The 22665-nt window shown below is 35.8% G+C and overlaps 1 protein-coding gene across 2 annotated transcripts in view; it reads right to left on the reverse strand.

Moving 5' to 3' along the window:
- CORIN (corin, serine peptidase) overlaps positions 1–22665 on the reverse strand; it is a 1415152-nt gene that overhangs the window by 174552 nt on the left and 1217935 nt on the right. For both annotated transcript variants that reach the window (XM_044061411.1, XM_044061410.1), the window contains one exon: positions 15551–15661. In XM_044061411.1, coding sequence (XP_043917346.1) covers positions 15551–15661 — 111 coding nt within the window. The remainder of the gene's footprint in view (positions 1–15550; positions 15662–22665) is intronic.

Below are 22665 nucleotides of genomic sequence, written 5' to 3' on the forward strand. Positions count from 1 at the left end.
TGGGCAATACCTAAGGTCATCTTATGTGTCTGTTTGGATTTTTACTGTTGCTGATGACCTTACACATGATGGAGTAGTCCGCTGGTGTATCTAGAGTTGTGAAACAGGTTACCCATTCTACATGGGCTGATAAAGTCAAAAGGAATCTGTTTTCAAATGGTAACCCTTTGCTTAATTTGGATCTGCGATCTCCAACAGGACAACAACCTATCCCTGCAGTGAATACAAAAAATAATTTGATTTTTGGAGAGCTGTGGAATAGTCTAACCAACAAAGTGACTAAACAAAAATGGCTGCAATGGCAGCGTTACCACTTTGAAGCCTGCCTGAAGTTTGGGGTAGTTTGAGAGACATGAGGGTATTATGCATGCCTACGCAGGAAGATATTTATCCCAAACTAATGGCTAAGTGGCAACAAATTAATATAGAGATGGGATTCTCTTATACGCATGCCTACGCAGGAAGATATTTATCCCAAACTAATGGCTAAGTGGCAACAAATTAATATAGAGATGGAATTCTCTTACATGCAGCTGCTTTTAGATTTCTTTGCACCGCAGGGGAAACTGTTGGTAGAAGAAATAGATGAACTGCAACGGCAATTGGATGTGGAATACAATGAGGAGATGTATACTAGCAGAATGGATGAAGCTTTTTGTTTGTTGTCAGTTTTGGACAATAAGCTACAACAGACTAAAATGAAGAAACTTATAAGGGATTGTAATGATTTCTCAACAGGTCGGATATTTGTCTGGTCAAGGGAGAATCATACCAACACAGACATTTGAACTGTTGATTCAACACAAACTGAGGATAGGTTTCCTTCAACTTGGAAACCCAGGTGGAGCAGTTTCAGGGCCAACAAGGAACCAGCCAATAGTGTCAAGTGCCATACTGCAATGTTGAACCAATTGGGTTTGACTGATGTCAACCAGGAAGATGCCGGAAATCGATCAGCTGCAATACTTGCTGTTGGCTTAGAAAGAACATGTGGCACTGATACGAACATTAATATAACATCAGATTTATGTCAAGATGAAGAAAGGGACAACTGTTTTGTTAATTTAACTTCAATGGCTTCACAGAATGCTAGAATCCAGACATTATACAATATTGCTGAGACAGGGGCAGATTCTATATGTATGGGGGCAAGACGCAAAACTGCTCGAGTAACAGAGAACAGCCAGTATTCTTTTCCTTTTTTTACCAGCACCAGTGAAGAAGAAAAATGAGTGGAGGAGGCCACAGCAGGAAATGAGAGAAGTAAAAAAACGCAGGACATTTCAATGACTGGTGACAATTCTAGTATTATATACAATTTATCTGACCATGTTTTATCTGAAAGTGAGGAAAATGTGTTGATCAAAGGGCTCACCTTTGTTCCTAGTTGTAACAGTAATTTTAGTGATGTTGTATTGGACTTAATGACGTTTGGTAGAAGCGTCATGTTGAAGGATATGTTTGGTACCAATATTTCCAACCAACATGGATCTTTAAGGCAGCACAGTTCTTTTGTTCCCTTATTCAATTCCACTATGAATACCTTTATAAAGGTATGTGAACAGGAGATTAGAGACTACTTACAAGGTAATTATAATAAGAACTTTTATAATCTAACTCAAACACAGAAACAAGCTTTGCTAGGGCTACAGCAGAATGCGCAAATAATTATTAAATCCACTGAAAAAAGGGGGAGCGGTAGTTATTATGAATAAGGAATTTTATCATACAAGACTAATTGAGATGTTATCTAATACCTCCACTTTTGTACAAATTTCTCCCATTATTGTTAATACCCTGATTTACAGAATCAGATGCAAATTAGGAGAATTGAAAGAAATAGGAGTAATGGAAATTGACTTGTATAAGTTCCTATGGATAGCACATCCTGTTATTCCCATTTTTAAGGCCTTACCAAAAATACACAAAGACCCCAATAACCTCTCATTAAGGACAATAGTATCAGGCAGGGGGTGGATGACAGAAAATATTTCCATTTGGGTGGATCTGTAGTAACACACATTACACACATTACACATATTTTGAAGGATACAGGTCATTTTTTAACAAGTCTGAGTGGATTATGGTCAAAGAAGTCAGGATGATATATATATATATATATATATATATATATATATATATATATATATATATATATATATATACACCGTGGTAACTTTGGATGTAAAAAATCTTTTTACTGTGATAAGCAATTATTACGGACTAACTGCCTTATCTAATTTGATTAGTGATTTGTGTTTATTTGACACTAATAAGACCAGACTCATTATTGAGTTATTCAAATTAGTCCTAGAATATAATGTTTTCTCTTGCCAAGGTAACCATTACTGCCAGGTACAATGGGTGGTCATGAGCACCTCTTGTGCCAATACATATGCCAACTTAGTTTTGGTCTTCTGGGAAGAACAATATGTATTAGGACAACATCATGAATGGTTCAACAACATATGTTTCTACAAGCGCTTTGTAGAGTACATTTTTTTTGTTATGGGAAGAGGAAGTACAAGAATTAAAGGCCTTTGTAAATTATTTAGAATCCACTACTTCTTTTTTAAGGTTTTCATGAGGTACTCTACAAATGAGTTGGATTTTTTGAATGTAAGGATCATGCAAGACCACCATGGTTTTAAAACCACTCTTTATAGAAAAGAATGTTGTAGTAATAATCTGCTTACTCAGGATAGTATGCAGCCAAGATTCACTTTTGACAACATAGTGGCAGGACAGTTAGGTAGGATATCAAGGTTATGCACGGAGGAAGATAAGTTTGCAATGGAAGTAAATAATTTGAAGCAGAATTTTTTGGAAAGAGGGTATAATGAACACAGGGTTGAGGGTGTTATTCAGAGTAGAATGGGACAAAGGAAGAATAGGATTCGTCCTTGGTTAGCTCAGGATCATGTGGAAGACACGAGAGTTAATAACCCTCGATCACAAGAAAATAAAATGAGGCTCATGTTTACCTATAATAATAATATACATGGGGTATGTGATATTGTAAGACAAAACTGGAAGATTCTCCTCACAGATGAGACAATAAAGAAGGTAATAGGAGAGGAGCCGTCTTTTGGGTTTAGGAGAAATAAAAATCTAAAAGATTTGCTATGCCATGAAGGAAGTAAGGGAACATACTTTAAATCCAGGCTTAAGGGGACTAGACCTTGTGGTTCCTGTAAGGCATGTACCTATATTAATGCAGAAACAACATTTATACATTCTATTACTAAAAAAAATTTAATACACATGCCAATTGTAGAATAATGAATGTGATCTACATAGCTACATGTAAATCATGTGTACATTTTTATGTAGGGAAGACGAATTGTATGTTAAAGAATAGAATATTGAATCATTTGTCTTCCATCAGATTACATAATGAACATGATGCTTTATATCAACATGTCCTACAAAATCCAGGACATGATTTTAGGTTTGCCATTATATAGAGTATATACAAAGGTTTTTGGGGAGGGGATTTGGTCAGTGAAACTGAGTATCAGGAATCTATATGAATCATAGAGCTAAGAGCTCATAGATCCCCAGGACTCAATAATGTATTTCCACTTAAACCAGCCCTAAATAAAAGGCAGGTAAATTATTGATCTGTGATTGGTTGGTGTTTCACATAAAGACTGCGTTTACCACTAGTAAATTGCCTGAAGAAGGGCATTAGCCTGAAAGTGCTTAATATCAGTATGTTTGCTCTGTTTTTATACTGTTTTTAGTGTGATTAAACCTTGGACTTTATTCCATGGTGGTTGTTGCCATTGTTTTTGCTTGTATGCATTTTGTGTGGGCAATACAGCCTTTAGTAAGGTCATCTTCTGTGTCTATTTGGATTTTTCTGTAAAATAAATCATGTCCCTCACTAGGCTACCTATTGCAATGTCAGAAAAAAGACAGAAAATATAATAGAGGAGCAAATATTGGACATTGCTCTTCTCCTTTATAGGATCATAGGTTCTTATGAGCCTATTGATCTATGAGTATCTTAAGAAGCCTAACCTTACATTCCCATGGTAGTTTTTAGCCCTGACATTTTTTAGTCGAATAACCCACAGATGAGATAAACAAGGATATGTTGAGACTTTTACATGTTTGCTTTATCCATGAGGGACAAGGGTGCTAAACCAGGAGTGAATTTGGGGTTACCCATCCATTCATCCAAATTACATTTGTCACCAAATACTGAGCAGAAACAAAGAACCAATAAACCAAGTATGTGTTCGGAGTCTAGTCCACAGGATAGGTGTTACGGTATGCTGTAAACTCACAATAAGGCACCAGGCTGACTGATAGGAATACCAGAAGTTTAATGCTTAACGCCAACAAAATGTACCACACGTTTTCATCAAATAAGACTTCTTCAGACAAACAGTCAAGCAACCCTCAGGTTTAAATACACGTATTAATCACATAAATTGGCAATTAAGTTAATTGATCTAATTTAAAAACACAGTAATATTTTACTAAAAGAGCAATATAACAAAACAATTACATAGCCCTTGTTAAAACCAGTAAAGAAATATACCCTAAAATGTTAAAATTCTAAATAAATTTTAAATAAATTTTGTAGTCGTAAAACTAATGTGTGTATAACTTTTTATATTTATTTCCATTCTTATTCTATCCTTACACCAAACCCATATTGAAGTCTGACAAGCTATTTAATGGATTTGTAAATAAATAGCAGGTAATTTATATCCTGTCAGATTTTAGTGTCAAATAAGGCACTATAGATATAGCCTCATTAAGCCCTGGGAATCTGTTGGATTCCAGGAGGATCTGCCAGTGTGTCTCCCTATGGGAAAGTAGTGTCTCCCATGGACCACCCCTAGGGTCTTGTATAACAGAGTCCAATACAAAAAACTTGTAAGTAGCATCTGAACATAATGTACTATGCCTGTAAAGAGCGTTTTTCATGTCTCTCTTGTTAATATCATAAAGATGTTCATACACTTACATTTGTATAGAATAAGAGCTGTACTTTGCTTTACGTGGAGTGGATAGGAAGATAGCTCCCTAAAAGTGATACTCTTTGTGATACATACTTATCCCTCCAACATGTTCTATTTATTTTGTAAGTGAGATTAAAATCTCTTGAGCAGGTGTTTATCATACCACTCAACTTGTGAATATGTAATAGGTATGACAGAATAGGGTCTGTCGAAGCTTTATACACAAGGCAGAGGTTGTTGCTCAAAACCTGGATGATACTAAGATGAGGGACAAAGTTTTGAGATGGTTTACATAGTTCTTATAAAGTAGGCATTTGTATTTTAGTGAGAAAACATTGTGGTCATTCCAGTTGTGCCATGTGTTAGGACAGGTACATACCAAAAGGAAAATTGTACTCAGCGATCAGCTAATTAGTGCCAAGTACAGTAAAGCAATGACATCCCTGGATTTGGATGCATTAACTTTAGGTATAAGTTGTGAGATGAAAAAGGACTTCCTTACAACACCGGATATGTTGTGATCAAAGCACAGATCATTATCCACATTGGTTCCTAGATTCCTAACTATTGGATCAATTTTTAATTAAATTATTTGTCTGATGAAGTTTGCTAATTTCAGTAAACGAAAGCGCTTACTCTAACTTTTGGACTCAGTGTGGTTTTTACTCTGTTTTTAACAGTTTCCAGTTTGTATTTTGATCTGGTTTGTTCATTTGATAGCCTCCTACCTGCAGTCTATTAACAGATCATTTTACTGTACATGTTTCTTAAATCATATCTTTAAGTAATGAATCACATAATTAATCAACAGATAAATAGCTCAAACCCAATGCAAATAAGCTGTAACAATTACTTTACAATGGATAACCTTAATTTTAGGTTAGATAATGCCTGTGAGAGCAGCTGTTGATTTGGGACAATTATTCCTATTAGTAGGGTTAAATGTCATTATTTGAAGAGGTACATTGTTTTGTGTGTTTGTCTTAAGTTAATAGGTTCTGGGGTATTCTGGGGGGTGTTTTTTGTTTGAGGGTTTTCATTAAAACAAAACACTCTGAAAATATGACAGAGGTTCAAATGGGGATGACAAGAAATAACTGTATAAAAATCAACCTGTCAAACAGTATGTGCAGGTAACACAAAATTTGGAAACACATTCAAAAAAGCTGTCATGTATAATAGGTGGGAATAATAGCATATGATGGCTGTGCTATCCATATTCTTTTTCAACATAAATGGCCTCACACATAAAGATACAAATGTATGAGTATTGAGTTATATTAAGAAATGCAGAGTGCCAACACTAATGCTGCAGGACACACATTTCAAAAGAAACAAGCATGTGAACTTGATAAAAAAGGGATTTTGGAATGGATATTCAGCAGAATATCAGAGACATAAGAAAAGGGGAGTAGTTATACTAATAGTGATAGAAGAGGGGAAAAATATAATAATGGTAGATTTGTGGCAGTAAGGGGCTACTGGCAATGGAAGAGGATTATGATGAAATATATTTATATTCTACCTAAAGCTGCTATTATGGAGCATAACATTTTGAGAGAAATAATCAGTTTTCAGCAGGAAATATTACTTACAGGTGGGGACTGGAACTTGACTTTTAAAAATGAGCATGTACCTGGGAACCTATAAGGTAAAATATAACATAGGAGGGTAGATTTCTGAAGAAATGTATGAAAATATTTGGTATGGAAGATGTGAATTCAATATTAGGTAATGGGAGAGAATTTACATATTATTCCCCAAGGTACAATAACTGATTAGGCTAGACAGAAGCTATATTTCACAGGAGCATGTGCATGTAATTCACATCTTTGAAATACATCCAATAACTATTTCAGATCATGCACCAATAAAAAGTAAAATAAAAATGCAGTGCAATGAACTAAAAATTAGACACTGGTGCTTTCCCAACTACCTGTTAAAAAGAGAGGAATTTAAGGAATAGGTAGTGGAAATAATTTGAGAGTTATTAGTAAAGATAGAAATTCAGAAGTTATATCTAGTGGGTGGCACAAAATGAAACTGGAATTTAAAAATAGGGCAGAAATAAAAGAAAAAGAGAAATGGTTAAGAAGTAACAGAAATGATTTAAACGAGCTGGTAAAGGTTAAAGTATTGCGGAATAAGAGGAATCTCACAGATCAAGAAGCCGTGCAACTGCTGAGTGCTAAAGAGAAAATAATGGAGTATTTGGATAATATACATGAGTTTAGGAAGGCTGCTGTTTAGCAACTATTTTTGATAATAACTCCAGAGCACAAAAACTTTTAGCACAATGACTTAGACAATATAAAGTAGAAAAGACTGCTACCAAATTTAGAGAGACTAAAGCAAGAAAAATAACCAGAAATCCTGTGGAGGTATTAGATATATTTTTTGAAATGTTATGAACATTAGTATAAAGCAGAGAACTGTGGAAATCAAGAAAGACCACACATTGAAATATTTGTGGAAGAGTTAAATATGCCAAGGTTACAAGTACATGAGCCTCAACCACTAGCAGTTACAACAGGAAGAGATGAGATGAAAACAGTGAAGTATAATCGATTTGCAGGAAGTCTCCAGGAACAGATGGTATTCCTGTTGTAGTTTGAAAGCTAGGAGGGAAGAAAGTGATAAAGATCTGGAAGATTTTGTTTAACAGTATTTTAAAAGGAGGGGAAGCACCAACATCCTGGAAGAAAGCTGTGGTGGTTGCAGTATCTAAAGGCAATAAAAACCAGTCAGACTCAGTTTCATATAGATCCATTTCAATTTTAAATCATAATTAATGTTATGTCTATAATAGCTAAAAGACTGGCAAAGATGTTATCAAACTTGATAGATATGGATCAATGTGGTTTTGTGGACAGGAGGCAAATATTTGACAACATTAATAGAACAATGATTATCCAGAGGGAAATCGAATGTAAGAAAATACTCCTGTTGTTTGTGGGTCTTGATGCAGAAAAAACATTTGACAGAGAAAGCTGGGACTTTATAAGAAGGACAATGGAAGCATTTGCATTCCCTGATACAATAATAAGGTTAATTAGTAGGATACATTATGGACTGAAGGTAAGAATTAAAGTGGGAGGGTTCCTCTCTAAGTTATGTCTGAACAGAGGAACCAGACAGGGATGTCCTCTTCCTCTTTTGTTATGTGCTGTGTATTTAGAGCCACTGGCAAAAAAAGAAGGGACTCAGAAATTCAAGGATATAGTTGTATGGTAATCAAGAAAAATTGGTTTCATTTCAGACAATGTTATTTTGTGCCTAATAAAACTGGAAAAGGAGTTCTCAGTATTGTGGAACATTTGGAGACAGTTTCATGTCTTTTCAGGATATAAAATGAATGAAAATAAAATAAAGGCTAACGCTGTAAATGATGTACCCACACATGCATTGGTTCAACAATACCCATATTTATGGGGACAGGATAAAAATGAAATATTTAAGAGTATGGATTAAAAAAAGGATTCTGTTATGGCAGCTAAGGATACATGGGAAGAGACTAAACAAAATATAATATAAAACTGAGAAACTGGAAGCTCTTGTTTATGGATATGGATAGCAAAATACAAGCAAATAAAAATGTTTTTAGTCCATTTAGTTTTATATTCAGGTCAGGCGTATTTTATCAACCAGAGTAGAAGTTGTAATTAATAAACAGCTGAAGGAATTTATGTGGGAAGGGAAAAGGGCAAGGGTAAAGTGGGATAAGTTTATCCTTCCACTAAAACAAGGTAGTTCAGGATTACCTGATTTTAAGAGATATTTTAGAGCTACATTTAAGGTTCACATACATAATACAAGCAGAAAGCTATAATTCAAAGTGGAAAGGGATGATGACACAGGGGTAAAACTCAAGAAATACTGAGAGAGTGGGATTCTGGATGCAGATCCTTAAGGAGAATAACAAATAGCTATATGGAATATTATATTCATAAAGTAGCAGAACGTATTCTAAGAACTAAGCCAACATGAGAATGGAGAAAGGAGATTTTGATGATAGGGATGACTGTAATTAGGGTACATAGAATAGGCAAGATGGGGCTGGTATTTAGTGGAGAAAACTGTCAAAGTATCCAAGGTATTGGAAGCAAAAAAATGAAGAAGGATAGGTAATAGAATGGGTAGAGGCCAAGAAGGCATTTGGACTGCAGGCTAGAGATTGCCTTCTTTACTAGGGATTAATATCAGAGTATAAACAAAAAGAAAGTGATAGTGGCATCCTAAGTAAATAACCTGCTCTGGTAGACTTTTTAGATGAATCTAGAAAAGAAGGCTGCTATTAAAAAGGATAATTAGTATGGCATACAAACTAGGGGCTGCCACGGTGGTGCAGTGGTTAGCATTGTCACCTCACAGCAAGAGGTTCTCTGGTTCAATCCTTGGCTGGGGTGCCTTCTGTGCGGAGTCTGCATGTCCTATCTGCGGTTGCGTGGGTTTCCTCCGGGTGCTCCGGTTTTCTCCTACATCCCAAAGACATGCTGCAGGTGGATGGGACACTCTAAATTGGCCCTAGTTGTGAGTGCATGTGTGTATGTGTGCCTTCTGTGGAAGGTTGGGCGCTGGGCTGGCAACTTGACACTTTAAAAACTCCACTGCCAATCATGAGCGGACAGGTAATCCGCTGTGGTGACCCCTTACTGGGAAAAAGCCGAAAGAAGAAGAAGAAGAAGAAGTATGGCATACAAACTACTGCATGGCAACTATAGTGGTCAATCAAGACAAGTTAGAAAAGATTGGGACGAGATAAGCAATTTACAAGGGAACATTCGGAGGATGTAAGGCTGTTGAGTATACATTATGGGATTTTTCCTTTTTGCATAGGTATTTTTATACCCCAAGCAGACGCCAAATAATTTTTCATCAGGTAGATGGCAAATGTTGGAGGTGTGATGGGGAAGAAAGAGGTAACTGGCAACATATGTTCCGGGAGTGTAATGAGTTAGCAGACTTTAACAGAGTACTCTGTCAGAAACATTGGGTGAACAAATGGGTGTTACTAGGGAAATAACTCTTTTGAGCTGGGATCTGAATTTTCTATACATAGTAAGGCCTTGTTAAGTTTACTTCTGGTGGCTGCCAAAAAAGCAATTACAAGAAAATGGAAATCGTGTCTAACCCAAATGTATTTGATGGGCTTAATATTGTAAACAAGATAAAATAACTGGAAGTAGAATCTCTAGCTAAGGGTAGGGGAATATTACGTAGAAATAACTGGAACTTGTGGGAACACTACATGCAAAACAACGTTCTGGGGGAGATGTGAGGTATTAGGAAAGACAGGAATTGAGCAATTTATGTAGTGCTGTACTGATGATGACTATACAAAAGATCACGTGATGTATAATGTTGGTAAATGGGAACTAGTTAGTAATATTTTTTTCTTTTATATAAATTTATATTTGCCTATGTCTTAAGTGATAATTTAAGAAAGGTGTTAAAAACATCTTTAAATAAATATTCATAATTCAAGTATAAGTGACATAATATTGTGATCATGAATTTCCCCCACTCAATGCAAATTCTCCTATATCCTCTCTTTTACCACCTGACATGAATCACTTTAACCATAAAATCAGATATGCATTCTATTTTAAAGGCCTCATCAGGAAATGTGAAAAATAAGGCACTATAACAACTAGATGTAAGAGAAGAAATAGGCCAACTGTGGCTGTATTACTGGTTCCTCAGTCTGGTCACTCCTGTAATCAGAAAACCACTAAACCACAATTTTAATTTATCTTTAACAGAATGATTTTTACCTCATAGCTGAAAGCATGCCATTATTAAACTTATATCAAAGGCCACATTCTCCAATACTGCTTCAGATGTCAGACCCATGACTGTATTTCCTCTTCTAGCAAAAGGTCTAATAAAACTATTTAACTATTACCTTATTGAACATTTCAGCAAGTATAACCTACTTACAATAAAAAAATATCATGGCTTCAGACCACGTTATAATAATGTGACAGCTATCTACATAGTGGCAAATCACGTTAATGAAGCTATAGAAAATGAACACTTGGCTGGTGCTCTCTTATTTGATATTAAAAGGACTTTTAAATCTTTGAATCAGTATCACATTCTTAGGGCTTTAACCGGTATTGGCTTCTGAGAACTGACAGTTAATATACTTGTAAGAGACCCTTGAATGTTGCCTATTGAAACACTTCCGTATATTCTGGATCCCCCAAAGCTCAGTTCTGTGCCCATTACTCATTACCATATTTATTAACAATTTGCCATTGGCCATATCCCCCATCAACTGCACATTAAGTGTATATGATATGATTACGCTAACCTCTAGATCATCAATTGTAATGCTACAATGCAAACGGCTAATTTACCTTAACCTCATTGCTAATATTAGTAAATTACTCCTTGTTATTTGGGCTAAAAGAATTTTCCAGTATTCATTTCTGCAAAACAAACATTTTGAAGGACCTCCAAAACCTGCAGTGCCTCATCAGAAATACCCAACAGTCACTCTAGATCATCAGATTTCATTTACTCTTCATATAAAGCAGGTAGTATATAAAACATTAAAACAGCTAATCTTTGTTTACACACATTTACAGACCTTCAAAGCAAAACAGACAATAGGAATTAACATACTTATATCTAAGCTTGATTGCTACTAACTCATAACTAGTCTTAACTCTTGTAACACACATTACGAACTGCCACTAACAAAATATATTGTTTTATCACTCTGCTGAACAGGTGGGAGGTCCCCTATCTTACTTTACAAAATGTACACTAATTACTTGTCACTGCCTGGGTAACACTTCAGCTCAATGGATATTTAAACTTCTCTTTAACAGCTATTGTGCCTTCTGACCTCTAAACTTCATACAACAACACCAGATACTCCCCCGGACCCACTGGTAATAATGTCCTCTTATTGATATGCTTCCCTTCAATGCAGCCTTAGCGGAAAAAAATAGTTTCAAAGATTAGTCCTGCTTCATGGAATTTGCTATTCAGTAGCCTAAGACCTCAGACAATTTCATTTTCATTCTGAGCAAATATACTAGCTCACTTGAAAAGTGAGTGCTAGTACTTTGGGATCTAGGTTAAGAGCTCAATGCATTCCCTATTTTTTATTTTCCTGCTTCATCTCCTCTGTGAGTTAGATTGTGCCACTAAAAAGAAATATGCATGCCTGCTGCTTATCCTTCCTCTTGGCATAATGTTTTTCTCATATTTCTTCTCCTGTTTTCTGTCCTCTTGTACGTCTGCATATTAATTCATTCAAACCAGCATCCTCACTTGAATCACTGCTATATTCATCTATCTAATATTATCTGCTCTCATTCTATTTCCTATCTATCTCCAAATCCATCACCTTTGTTTACATGAAAAATTTTATTTAAATATTTGTAAGTGACTTTAAAATAACTTTTATTATTTATTTGTTAAATTTTCAGTGATATATACCGTTCCTCTATCATTTAGATTTAGAACTTATTGGCTTGCTCTGTAAACAGTTGTTTGAACTAAAGCTCTTAGATCCATTAAGACCTTATCAAACAAAGATCCATTTAAGGTTTATAAAACTACTATGATTTTATATATATATATATGTATATATATATATATATATATATATATATTTGAAACACACACACACACACACACACACACACATATATATATATATATATATATATATATATATATATATATATATATATACATATATATGTGTGTGTGTGTGTGTGTGTGTGTGTGTATGTGTGTGTATAAACCCTAGATGTCTAACTCTTCCTTCGGTATTAACCTCACATACCAGATAAATGTAGCTCAAAAATATTAAGATGGGACACATCACCAGTATAAGTATAACATTTTGCTGAAAATATTCTGAGCTCTAACTACTTGCTGATGTTCCATATGATTCAATCAATCTTCTTGAATATAGCAAACCACAACAGCAGGCAAACAAGGGAACAGCAAGCCACCAAGGAAACCAGTGAATCTAGAGAACCAGATAAATGCTATACTACCAGTACAAAAACCTCTAGCACCTCAGCTATACAGCCTCCAAGGAGTAAATGGTATAGCCGAGGCCCTAGAGTGTTTTGTACTGATAATACAGCTTTTATCTGGTTCTCTGCATTCACTGGTTTCCCTGCTTGTTTCCAATCTTCTTGAATATGTAGCTTAACGTTGTCATTTTACCTGATTTGTTCTTAAATCTGTAACTTGTACAGCAGTTATTTAACCAGTTATTTGTGAAGTATTTATCAATTTATTTGGACACAATTAAAATAAATGCTTTATGAAAGTCATATTTTAAAGTAATGCTAGAATACTTTGTAGGGGAGAATGAAATTTATTTGATATGTAATGAATTCCTTTTAACAACATAAGACTCAGTTCTAGTGATGCATATGAATGGAAGATTGAATATATGGTTCGACAATTCCTAGGAGGCAAAAGATAAGCTACCAAACCAGTGGTGTCATTTTTACTATAGAAACTGCTTTTCCTTACATATCTTTTGCTACAGAAGTCCTAATGAGTGAGAAAACAACAAAAGATGCCATTTTTAGACCAAGGCAGTGTATTTATCTAGTGCCCCATCAATTCTAAAAGAAGTTACTTTTCTAAAATATTTTAGAAGGGCAACTGTCTTCATGCTGAAAATCTGATGCAACCTCTAAGTACAAGGGCTAATCCGTCAGTAATTTTAGACAAGCATAAATAAAACGCTGCCCCTGATTAGTAGAATGTTTTACCCAAAGGATTCTAATTACAGGATCTATGGGATGCAACAGCAAACTCCTTCAAGGACTGTTATAATAGTTTTTGTGACACAAAATATCATCAATGCAAACTGAGATGAAGGAGATGAAACTACATTTTTCTCCATGAATTACATTTTTCTTTTTGCACTTCCTTTGTACTAACAGTTGTTTGTTCATATGTGTGGGCTATCCAGGCAGGTGACAGTATTACAGCAGATGTTAATCATCATTAGCACTTCTAGCTTCTGTTATGGTTTGCTGCGATACACCAACAAAGTCTTCTTTCTGTTGCTTTGTACTGAAAATCTTTTTCCCTGTAAGTTTGATGCCTTAACCTTTTACATAGTATAATACATGAGAATGCCCTATACACTATGTCGTACTCTCTACTGCACAGCAAGCAGGGAAATGGGTATGGCTAGATATATTCCATGGGCCAGGTTACAAAAGGTCTTGGGTACTGAATAACATGCATACCTGAGTCCAGAAGATAAAGCTCCATCAGACCCCCTTCAGATGATGCTGATGGGGACTGGAAGTGCTTTATGCCTAACTTCAAAAAGGAATCGGGTTTATGTCTCCAAAATAATTTGGTTTTGTACATTGGTGAGGCTCAACAATGTGTGAGGTCAAATTTTTCATTACTATAATTATTTTATATTATATGTATTACATATTATATTTCCCCCTCCCCCACAATGTACTTTGACATTGCTTATCAGTAAGGTGGAGGCTTTATCTCTTTGTGGAAAAAAGTACTGCAGGTCTAACCAACTTTTTTTTTGCACCGATGAAAAGCTATACTGTCCAAAAACGTTCACACTCATGTGAGGGAGGGCAAAACTTGCAATAACTCGGAGATTGTGTATAGTCTAGTAGTTGAAGTATAATTCCAAAAGTTCTGCCTCTGCCCCTGGATGGGGTTAGATTTAAGAATATTGTCACTACAAACCTGTGAAATTTTAAATCAAGTAGGAACTTGTTTTGCTGGGAGAAAAAGAAATTGCCACTCTTGAGCTATTCACTGCAAACACTAGAGAGGAAATACATTTATCGTTTTTTTCGGGGGCTGTATACAATGCAAAAAAACAAAACAAAACAAAAAATACTAGGAAAGTGCTCCACAAATCAACAGCAATACACAGAGAAAGAGACATCAGGAACACATTTAAATACTTTTTTATGGTCAGTTTATTAATCTGAAGGGTGACTGAAGAAGCTCAGGCCTATCCAAATGGACAGAAAGCATTTATGGACAAACAAGTCTTTGCTCTGTAGTTCAAAGCTTGCAAATCAATCATCATTTTACCTGGAGTACAACAACTTAGCTTTCCAGATTAACCCCTTGCGACCCTGTTTTGCAGATCTACCCAGCAAGGAATTGCTGTGCAGCAGTACATGTAACTGTAAGCCTGACAAATCGATAACCACACCTGATAGCAGCGATTCTTCCAGCTCTTGTGTGTACACTATTACAAACAGGCCAAAACCCAAGTAGAACAATGCCTTCCCCATTAACATGGAAAAAGATTGCACGATTAAGGAATCATTTTATTTTTTTTCTGTGTTAACCTCTGACAACTCAAAGCCACTGCAAATTCAGAAATTAAGCAGTTTAACCCTGTAGCTTGATACAAAGTTTGCCACTGGAACACATAATCTGTCACTATCAATGCTTCTAGTACAAGGCCATTAAGATGATAGTGAAGTTTTAAAATAGTGGTACTAGTCTGGAAACTTAATTAACTATTTCCTTTACATCTAGAGTGCAGTATTTAATATATTAGTCTGAAATGCACTTACCACAGCCCCATTCATCTGAACTGTCTTTGCAATCTTTGTGTCCATCACACCACTGGTTACGATGCACACACTCATGGTTGCCACACACCATCTCATTCTCTTTGCAGAATGCTACAAAAAGATTCACAGAATTCAGACTATACATTTTTATTTCACGTTACTATAAAAACACAACATAACTTAATTCTGTATTCAGTGTCTACATGCAAAACTATAAGAAGACAAATGTGACCTTGTACATTTTTTAATTTTCATGCCTCTACTTTTCTGTTTGAGGGGATTGCTGAGCATGTGGTCAGCTCTGGATCCTTTTTTATCAACAAAGTGGGGGAAATGTAGCATTGTATAACACCTGCTAGAATGTAGCTGAAGATCTTCCCATCACATCATATACCTGAGACTATTAGTCAGCAATGTCAGGACCATTTGGAACATTCCACATAGCAAAGGTCCGAACTATGAAGCAATCTGCAAACACATGACAGTACAGTTACTTGGTTGACACTAATTAGTAATTAGACAGCCCAGCCACAGAAAATCCTGGACATTAGATGAATGTTGTATATGTGAGAATTGCAAGAAAATAGGAATGTAATAAGGTAAAGGGAAAATTAGTTGTTAGGCTAATCATTACCAATTTCAGGAAAATGATTCTTTGATCATTTTTTTTCAGTGAGGCCCCTAGTCACTATACTAGTGAGTACCTCCTTACCCGCAAGGTGCAACAGTCTTAAAGTTAATTATGTAAACATAAGGGAGGTGCAAGATAGCCCCTACAGAAAACATTTATCTAATGTGGTATTCACACAGTTGATTTTATCCAATCAAATTTCAGAACCTTTTTGGTGAACTGACCTAAATTTACCTAAATAATTTTCACTATAAACAAATAAGGTAAGGAAGGGGAAGAAAAAAGTGTAGAAATATTTCAAAGATACGTGACCACATGAAATTAAATTACGTTCCTGCTTTATCAAGGAATAACTCATCCATTAACAGAAACATCGTAAAAATAGCACAAAATGAAGTAAAGTGAGAAAGGAGAATGTGCATTTGAATTTGTAAATGTGGCAGAAAGCATATGCTATATAAACCACACTGTTCACTTTTTAAAACAATATGTTTTATGCATGAGATGTTCTACAATTTAAATGAAAAAAAATGTATGGCAACTTTACCATCGATTATGTTTAAACATTTTGTCAATTTACCAAGTTGGTTGTATTTTTCCCTAAACTTGATATTTTGATGGTTTTGGTAGTAGAAATGTATAATGTCTGGAAATATGCAACATTTTATGTTGGTGACTCTTCTTATGGGGAATGGGATGCATTCTGGAAACTGAAATGCAATTCTAAAACTACTGGCTATATCCCAGAAGGACCTGCAGTTTTGTGTATGTGTGGATGTATGTGTACACATGTATACACACACACACACACACACACACACACACACACACACACACACACACATATATATATATATATATATATATATATATATATATGGGTCCTCTTCAGTTGATCGAACTTTTAAAAGTTCGAACAGACTGAATGGAGATCCCAGTACAGTGCAGAATGGGAAGATTTCCCTTTTCCGCAATGTAGTGTGATCTCGGAGTTGTCCAAAAACTCCAAGGAAAGGGTGCCACAGAACCAGGAACCAATAAAACCACAACAGGCACCCAAAGAGGCAGAAGGTAATAATAAAACACGAGCCTGTAGGTGTAAGCAGCAACAGGTTTAATCACATAAACGCCACACAATACAAAGCGTTTTCGTCCACCAGACTTCCTCAGATGTAAAATGAAAGAATGAAGCCTGTGCCTGCTTATATACCCCTCCCAATCTAATTAGTAGTTAAAACAATTGTTTAATTGACACCAATTAAATCCTGTAACTAAAATATTCGTGACAACCTACCAACTTGCCACAAATACAGATGAAAGTAGATAAAAACATGCACATTTTTAAAAGAACTTTAAAATAAATATATAAATACTAAAACCATCACAATGTGTTGGACAGATAAATAAACTTGAATCAAAAACCAACAAAAGGAACTTGCAAAACAATATATATACTTATTTTATAGTTTTGCAGCTCTCATTTTTAAAATGGGGGCAATGGATATGTATTCATTCAGCCCTGGGAATCTATTGGCTTCCAATAACAACTGCCAAAATATTTCTCTCACCTCTATCCTATTTTCCCATGGGCCCACCCTCACATCACATTGCACCTTCTGTACAACAAAGAAGCCCCATTTTGCTTGGGGACATGTCAGTGTATGTTTAAACAAGGCATTTTTAATATCTTCGACTCTAATAGCATATAAATGCTCATAAATCCTCCTTTTGAGTTTACGAGTAGTTTTTCCAATGTAAAATGCACCACAGGTTTTACATAGGGCTAAATAAATCAAGCCTTCACTATTACAGTTGGAAAAACTACTACTCTGAATCTGATGGTCTCTTGACAGGATGTATACAGAATCCTGTCTAAGTATATATGGGCATTGATCTCAGAGTTGGTATATTTAAGTAGTGGGGGGGTGCAGAGGGGCTTGCCCCCTGCTACAAATTTTTAGTTTTTTTTTTTTTTTTTTTTTTTTAAATGTTCGATGTTATGGTCTCGGCCATATGAGATTCAAACATTTAAAAGTTCGATCTACTGAAGTAGATCCATATATATATATATATATATATATATATATATATATATATATATATATGGGTCTACTGCTTTTCATCGAATACCACGTATTCGAAAAAGAGCAGTAGACCGCTCAGTTACGCGAAAGTGCACTTATTCGAAAGTGCACTTTCACGAACTCAGCTTCAACGAACGGATTGCACCACAGTGGAGGACAGTAGGAAAACATGCTCTGTCCTCCACTGTGGTGTGGTAGTTACAGACCTTAGGGTTAGGGCGCAGGTCATGGTAAGGGGATAGCTAGTAGGGCTATCCCCTTACCATGACCCGCACCCTAACCCTAAGGTCCGTAACTACTGCACTAAAGTCAGTAGCAGCCCGTTCGCTGAAGCAGGTTTCGCGAAAGTGCACTTCCAATTAAGTGCACTTACGTGTAACCCAGGGTCTACTGTGTGAGTTCGAAGAAGTGTATTTTCGAACATATACAGTAGACCCATATATATATATATATATATATATATATATATATATATATATATATATATATATGGGATCCGTACAGATCACCGAACGGCAACATAACTGAAACAGATTCGGCCGGGCATACTTGCGTGAAAGTGCTTTTCACCGAAAGGCACTTTTGTGTAAGTATGCCTGTTGCGGAGATCACACTACAGTGGGGATAAGGGATAATTCCCTTTTCCCCACTGTAGTGCGACCTCGGAGTGAGAATATTTAAGTGCGGGGTGTGGGGGGTGCAGGGGGGCTTGCCCCTCTGCAAAAACGTAAAAGTAATGTTTTTTTTTTTTTAAACACACTTTAATGAAAGCGCTTTTTTGGTGAAAGCGCTTTTGTTAAAGTGTGTTCGGTGATTGTGGATTCGGACTATTGAACTTTCGTTCAATAGTCCTAGATCCATACACGCACACACACACACACACATATATATATATATATATATATATATATATATATATATATATATATGTATATATATATATATATATATATATTTACATTTAAGGCTTGAGGCAGGCAGAATAAGCATTTGATGTTATCTGATGCAGTTCTTACAGGAAGTTGAATTCTCATGTCAGCTTGTCAACTTATTAAAGGCTATGTATAATGAAGCTAAAGCTAGAATGAAAACACCTGCAGTTATATCACCTTATTTATTTACTGCATTTGTTTACTTGGATGGTCCGAATGGGCAGAAAGCTACCCCTTTTCAGCGGATGCCCTAGGGAGAAAAACTGCAGAAAATTTACAATATTACATAAAGAGCACAGTAAACAGAGCTATACAAGTAATCAACAAAGATACAAAAAATGTATATAGAGTATCAGCACTTAATAGCATCATGTAAACAGCTATGAAAAATAATTGGGAATGAACTTGGTAGAAGGAGAGAAAAGGAAGAAATGATCTGTTAGCACAAAGAGGAACGAGAGAATGTTTTAGGCTCGGTAGAAGGAAGGAGGAAGAGATCAAGGAGGAGAATTTGGACAAGCAGCTGAGGATAAAGTGATTGGAAAGAATAGGAGAAAGTAACAGGAGAGCATTTGCCATCCTAGAGTAGTGCACGCACAGATCCAAGGGAAGGGAGTTCCAGAATTTTGGCCAGAAAGGAGGAGAACAAAGAGTCTCCAGTTGAGTTGTTTATTTTTATAACCGTTAATAACATCTTATCACTGGATTCCAGCTGTCTACTTGGGTTATGAAGCTGGAGATTATTTTTCAAACTAGGGCATTTGTCGGGATAACAGATGAGTTTGTGGGAAGTGACTAGTTGGAAAAGTGTAAGGTAATGCCTTAGCTCTAACCTTTGAAGTTTTTAAGGCAGACAGTGATGGCCCCTATAATGATGATTGGTGGCAACTTTTGTCACCTTATTATAGCATTGTTCCAAGTCTAGGAACTGAGTGGATTGTAGGTTAATCAAGATGGAAGTAGCATAAAGTTGTATAGGGATGAGAAGAAACTGAGCACTACTTTTCCTGGCATTATCTGTGAGGTACTGTTTGACTCTACAGAGTGCACTTTGCTTTTGGTGGGTGTTTTCTACTGCTTATTTTATATGATAAAAGTTTAAGCTTTCATCAATAGTGACTTCTAGAAGAATAACATTATCTCATTTTGTGTTGTTAGAGGAAGTGATTTTGAAATTATTTTAGTAGTAATTGAATATGTTGTGGTAAATAACATCAGTATTGACTGTTTAGGGTTAAGGATCAAAGACTTCTTAGGTGAGTTGTTTTAATTCATCTACACTTTTAGCAAAACAGATTGTTGAGTCATCTGCGTACTGAATGATTATGGCTTGTTTAGAAACAAGATGGAGATCATTAATGAATATATTGAATGACAGCAGACATAAAATACATCCTTGAGGTACACAGACTTTAATGGGAAGGAAAGAGGAGATGCCATTTTGCAGTTTACTGCCTGCTGCATATTTTAGAGGTAGCTAGAGAACCAAGATATTGTTTAATGTATTCTTAGGCAATATAGTTTTTGTAGCAACTTCTGGTGGGATATCAGGTCGAAAGCTTTGGATAAATCTAGAAAAGTTGCTGAAACTAATTTTCAGAGTTTCAGTATCGACTGAGAGACATTAGATAACTAAGGAGAGCTGTACAAGTACTATAAAAATGATGGTTGCCATGTGAACGGAGGCAGTTGTCATCCAGAAAGGTAAGGAGTTTAGACTGGATACATTTCTCCAGAAATTTTGAGAGTGGAGACAGTATGATTATAGGCCTGAAGTTTGAGAGGTCATTTGAGTTACCACCTTTATAAAGAGCAAGAATTTAGCCATAGGGTTGAGATGTACTTTTCGGTGGCGGAGCAGTTAATTAGAATAGAGACAGAAAAGTCTAGGGAATCAGTCAGCAGTGTTTAACTACTCAGATGGTATGTTATCAGGAGCAAGGATTGTAGGTTTTAGGTTAGTACGAGTTTTTTGATTGTTGAAATTGAGACTGGTTTGAATGCAATTGTTTTGGGACTAACAAAGGAGGAAAGTACCCTGTGTCTGCCTGTGCTGAGGGTTTAATAAGAATGGCTCCTGTTTGGACGAAGTGGGTAATGCTATCAGTTTGGTTACATGAACTAGGTGTAGGTTGTTTTGGTGTACCATGTTTTAACAGCAGGTTATTTGTAATCTAAAAAGTTTTGAGGTTGTTATAATTTGCTGCTTGCATATTATTGTAATAGTTTTACTAATCGTTTTTTATTTGATTTTTAGAGGAGTTTCTGAGACATTTATAGTATCGATGGGCAGCTATGTTGTTTTAAATTGCTTACATTTTCTTTTGGCTATGTCTCTCTTTTTCATGAGCAATTTAGTATTTTTTGGAGAGCCTGGATGATGGATTCGATTTAATTATTTTGGTTCTTGACTTGTTTGTTTTGTATGTTAAGGAAAATTGAGTGGAACAGAAATACAGCTGCAGCTAGTGGAAGGGTTTAAGAGTCATTAGCTGACTGATTTTAGTGCAGCAATGAATTGGTGTTAATTAAAGGAGGAGAGGTTACAAGCAAGGTTGTATTGATGCTACTTTTGGTATGGTTTATGATGCCCTTTTTTGAAGAAGGGGAGGTGATAAGTTAAGGTATCAGCTAAGGCACCTGTTGAGAGGATTTTGTTTGGGACATTACAGAGAATACAATCTAAAGTAGAGGCTCTACCACAGTTTTTGTTGTACCTTGTGAGAGTTGAAATAACCTGAGTGAAACCATAAATATTAATGATATTAGAAGAACTGCTACTGTCAATAGGTTGACAATCAATATTCAGGTCTCCTATAATGATTGGCTTACGTGGGATGTTGCTTGCTGCCCAAGACAGAAGTTCTTCAGCAGTAACTATGTTATTTCCTTAGGGAAAGTAAGCTCCTATAATGCAAAACCTTTTGTGAACATTAATTTGCAAGGATGCTATAATTATTTGGCATTGAAGAATGGGGGTGGACTTATATGAGACCTAGAGAAGTTTAATTGTGGGCCTATATGAAACCTAGAAAAGTTTAAAGTATTCTTGTAGATCATGGTTGCACCACCACTTTCTTTATGGGTTTGGTCTAGTCTTAAGGTGTTACATCCCTGTGGTAAGACTTCTTCATCTTATATTTTTTAAGCCAATTTCTGCTGCTACTAGACTATTTGGAGAGTGGTAGGCTACCCAGGTGTGCACAGCAGAAAACCTGTTTTCTATACTTCTAAACATAGATGCATATATGTGGATACAGTATGGTTTTGAGGGACGACTAATTTGTGATGTGGCAGACTTATTTTGTTGAGTGGTTGCAGGATGTGTGTTAGGGTGGATGCCACTAGATGTTTTCAAGTGAAAAGGCCACAAGAGTATGTAATAAGGGTGTTTGAATTTCAGCTTTGGCCTAGGGGAAGGGTTGTTGATTATGTTGTTGTAATGTAATAGTAGCTGAGTAGAAGAGA

Source organism: Protopterus annectens, chromosome 2.part0 (assembly GCF_019279795.1).
Source record: "Protopterus annectens isolate FY-2018-M chromosome 2.part0, PAN1.0, whole genome shotgun sequence".
NCBI lineage: Eukaryota > Metazoa > Chordata > Ceratodontiformes > Protopteridae > Protopterus > Protopterus annectens.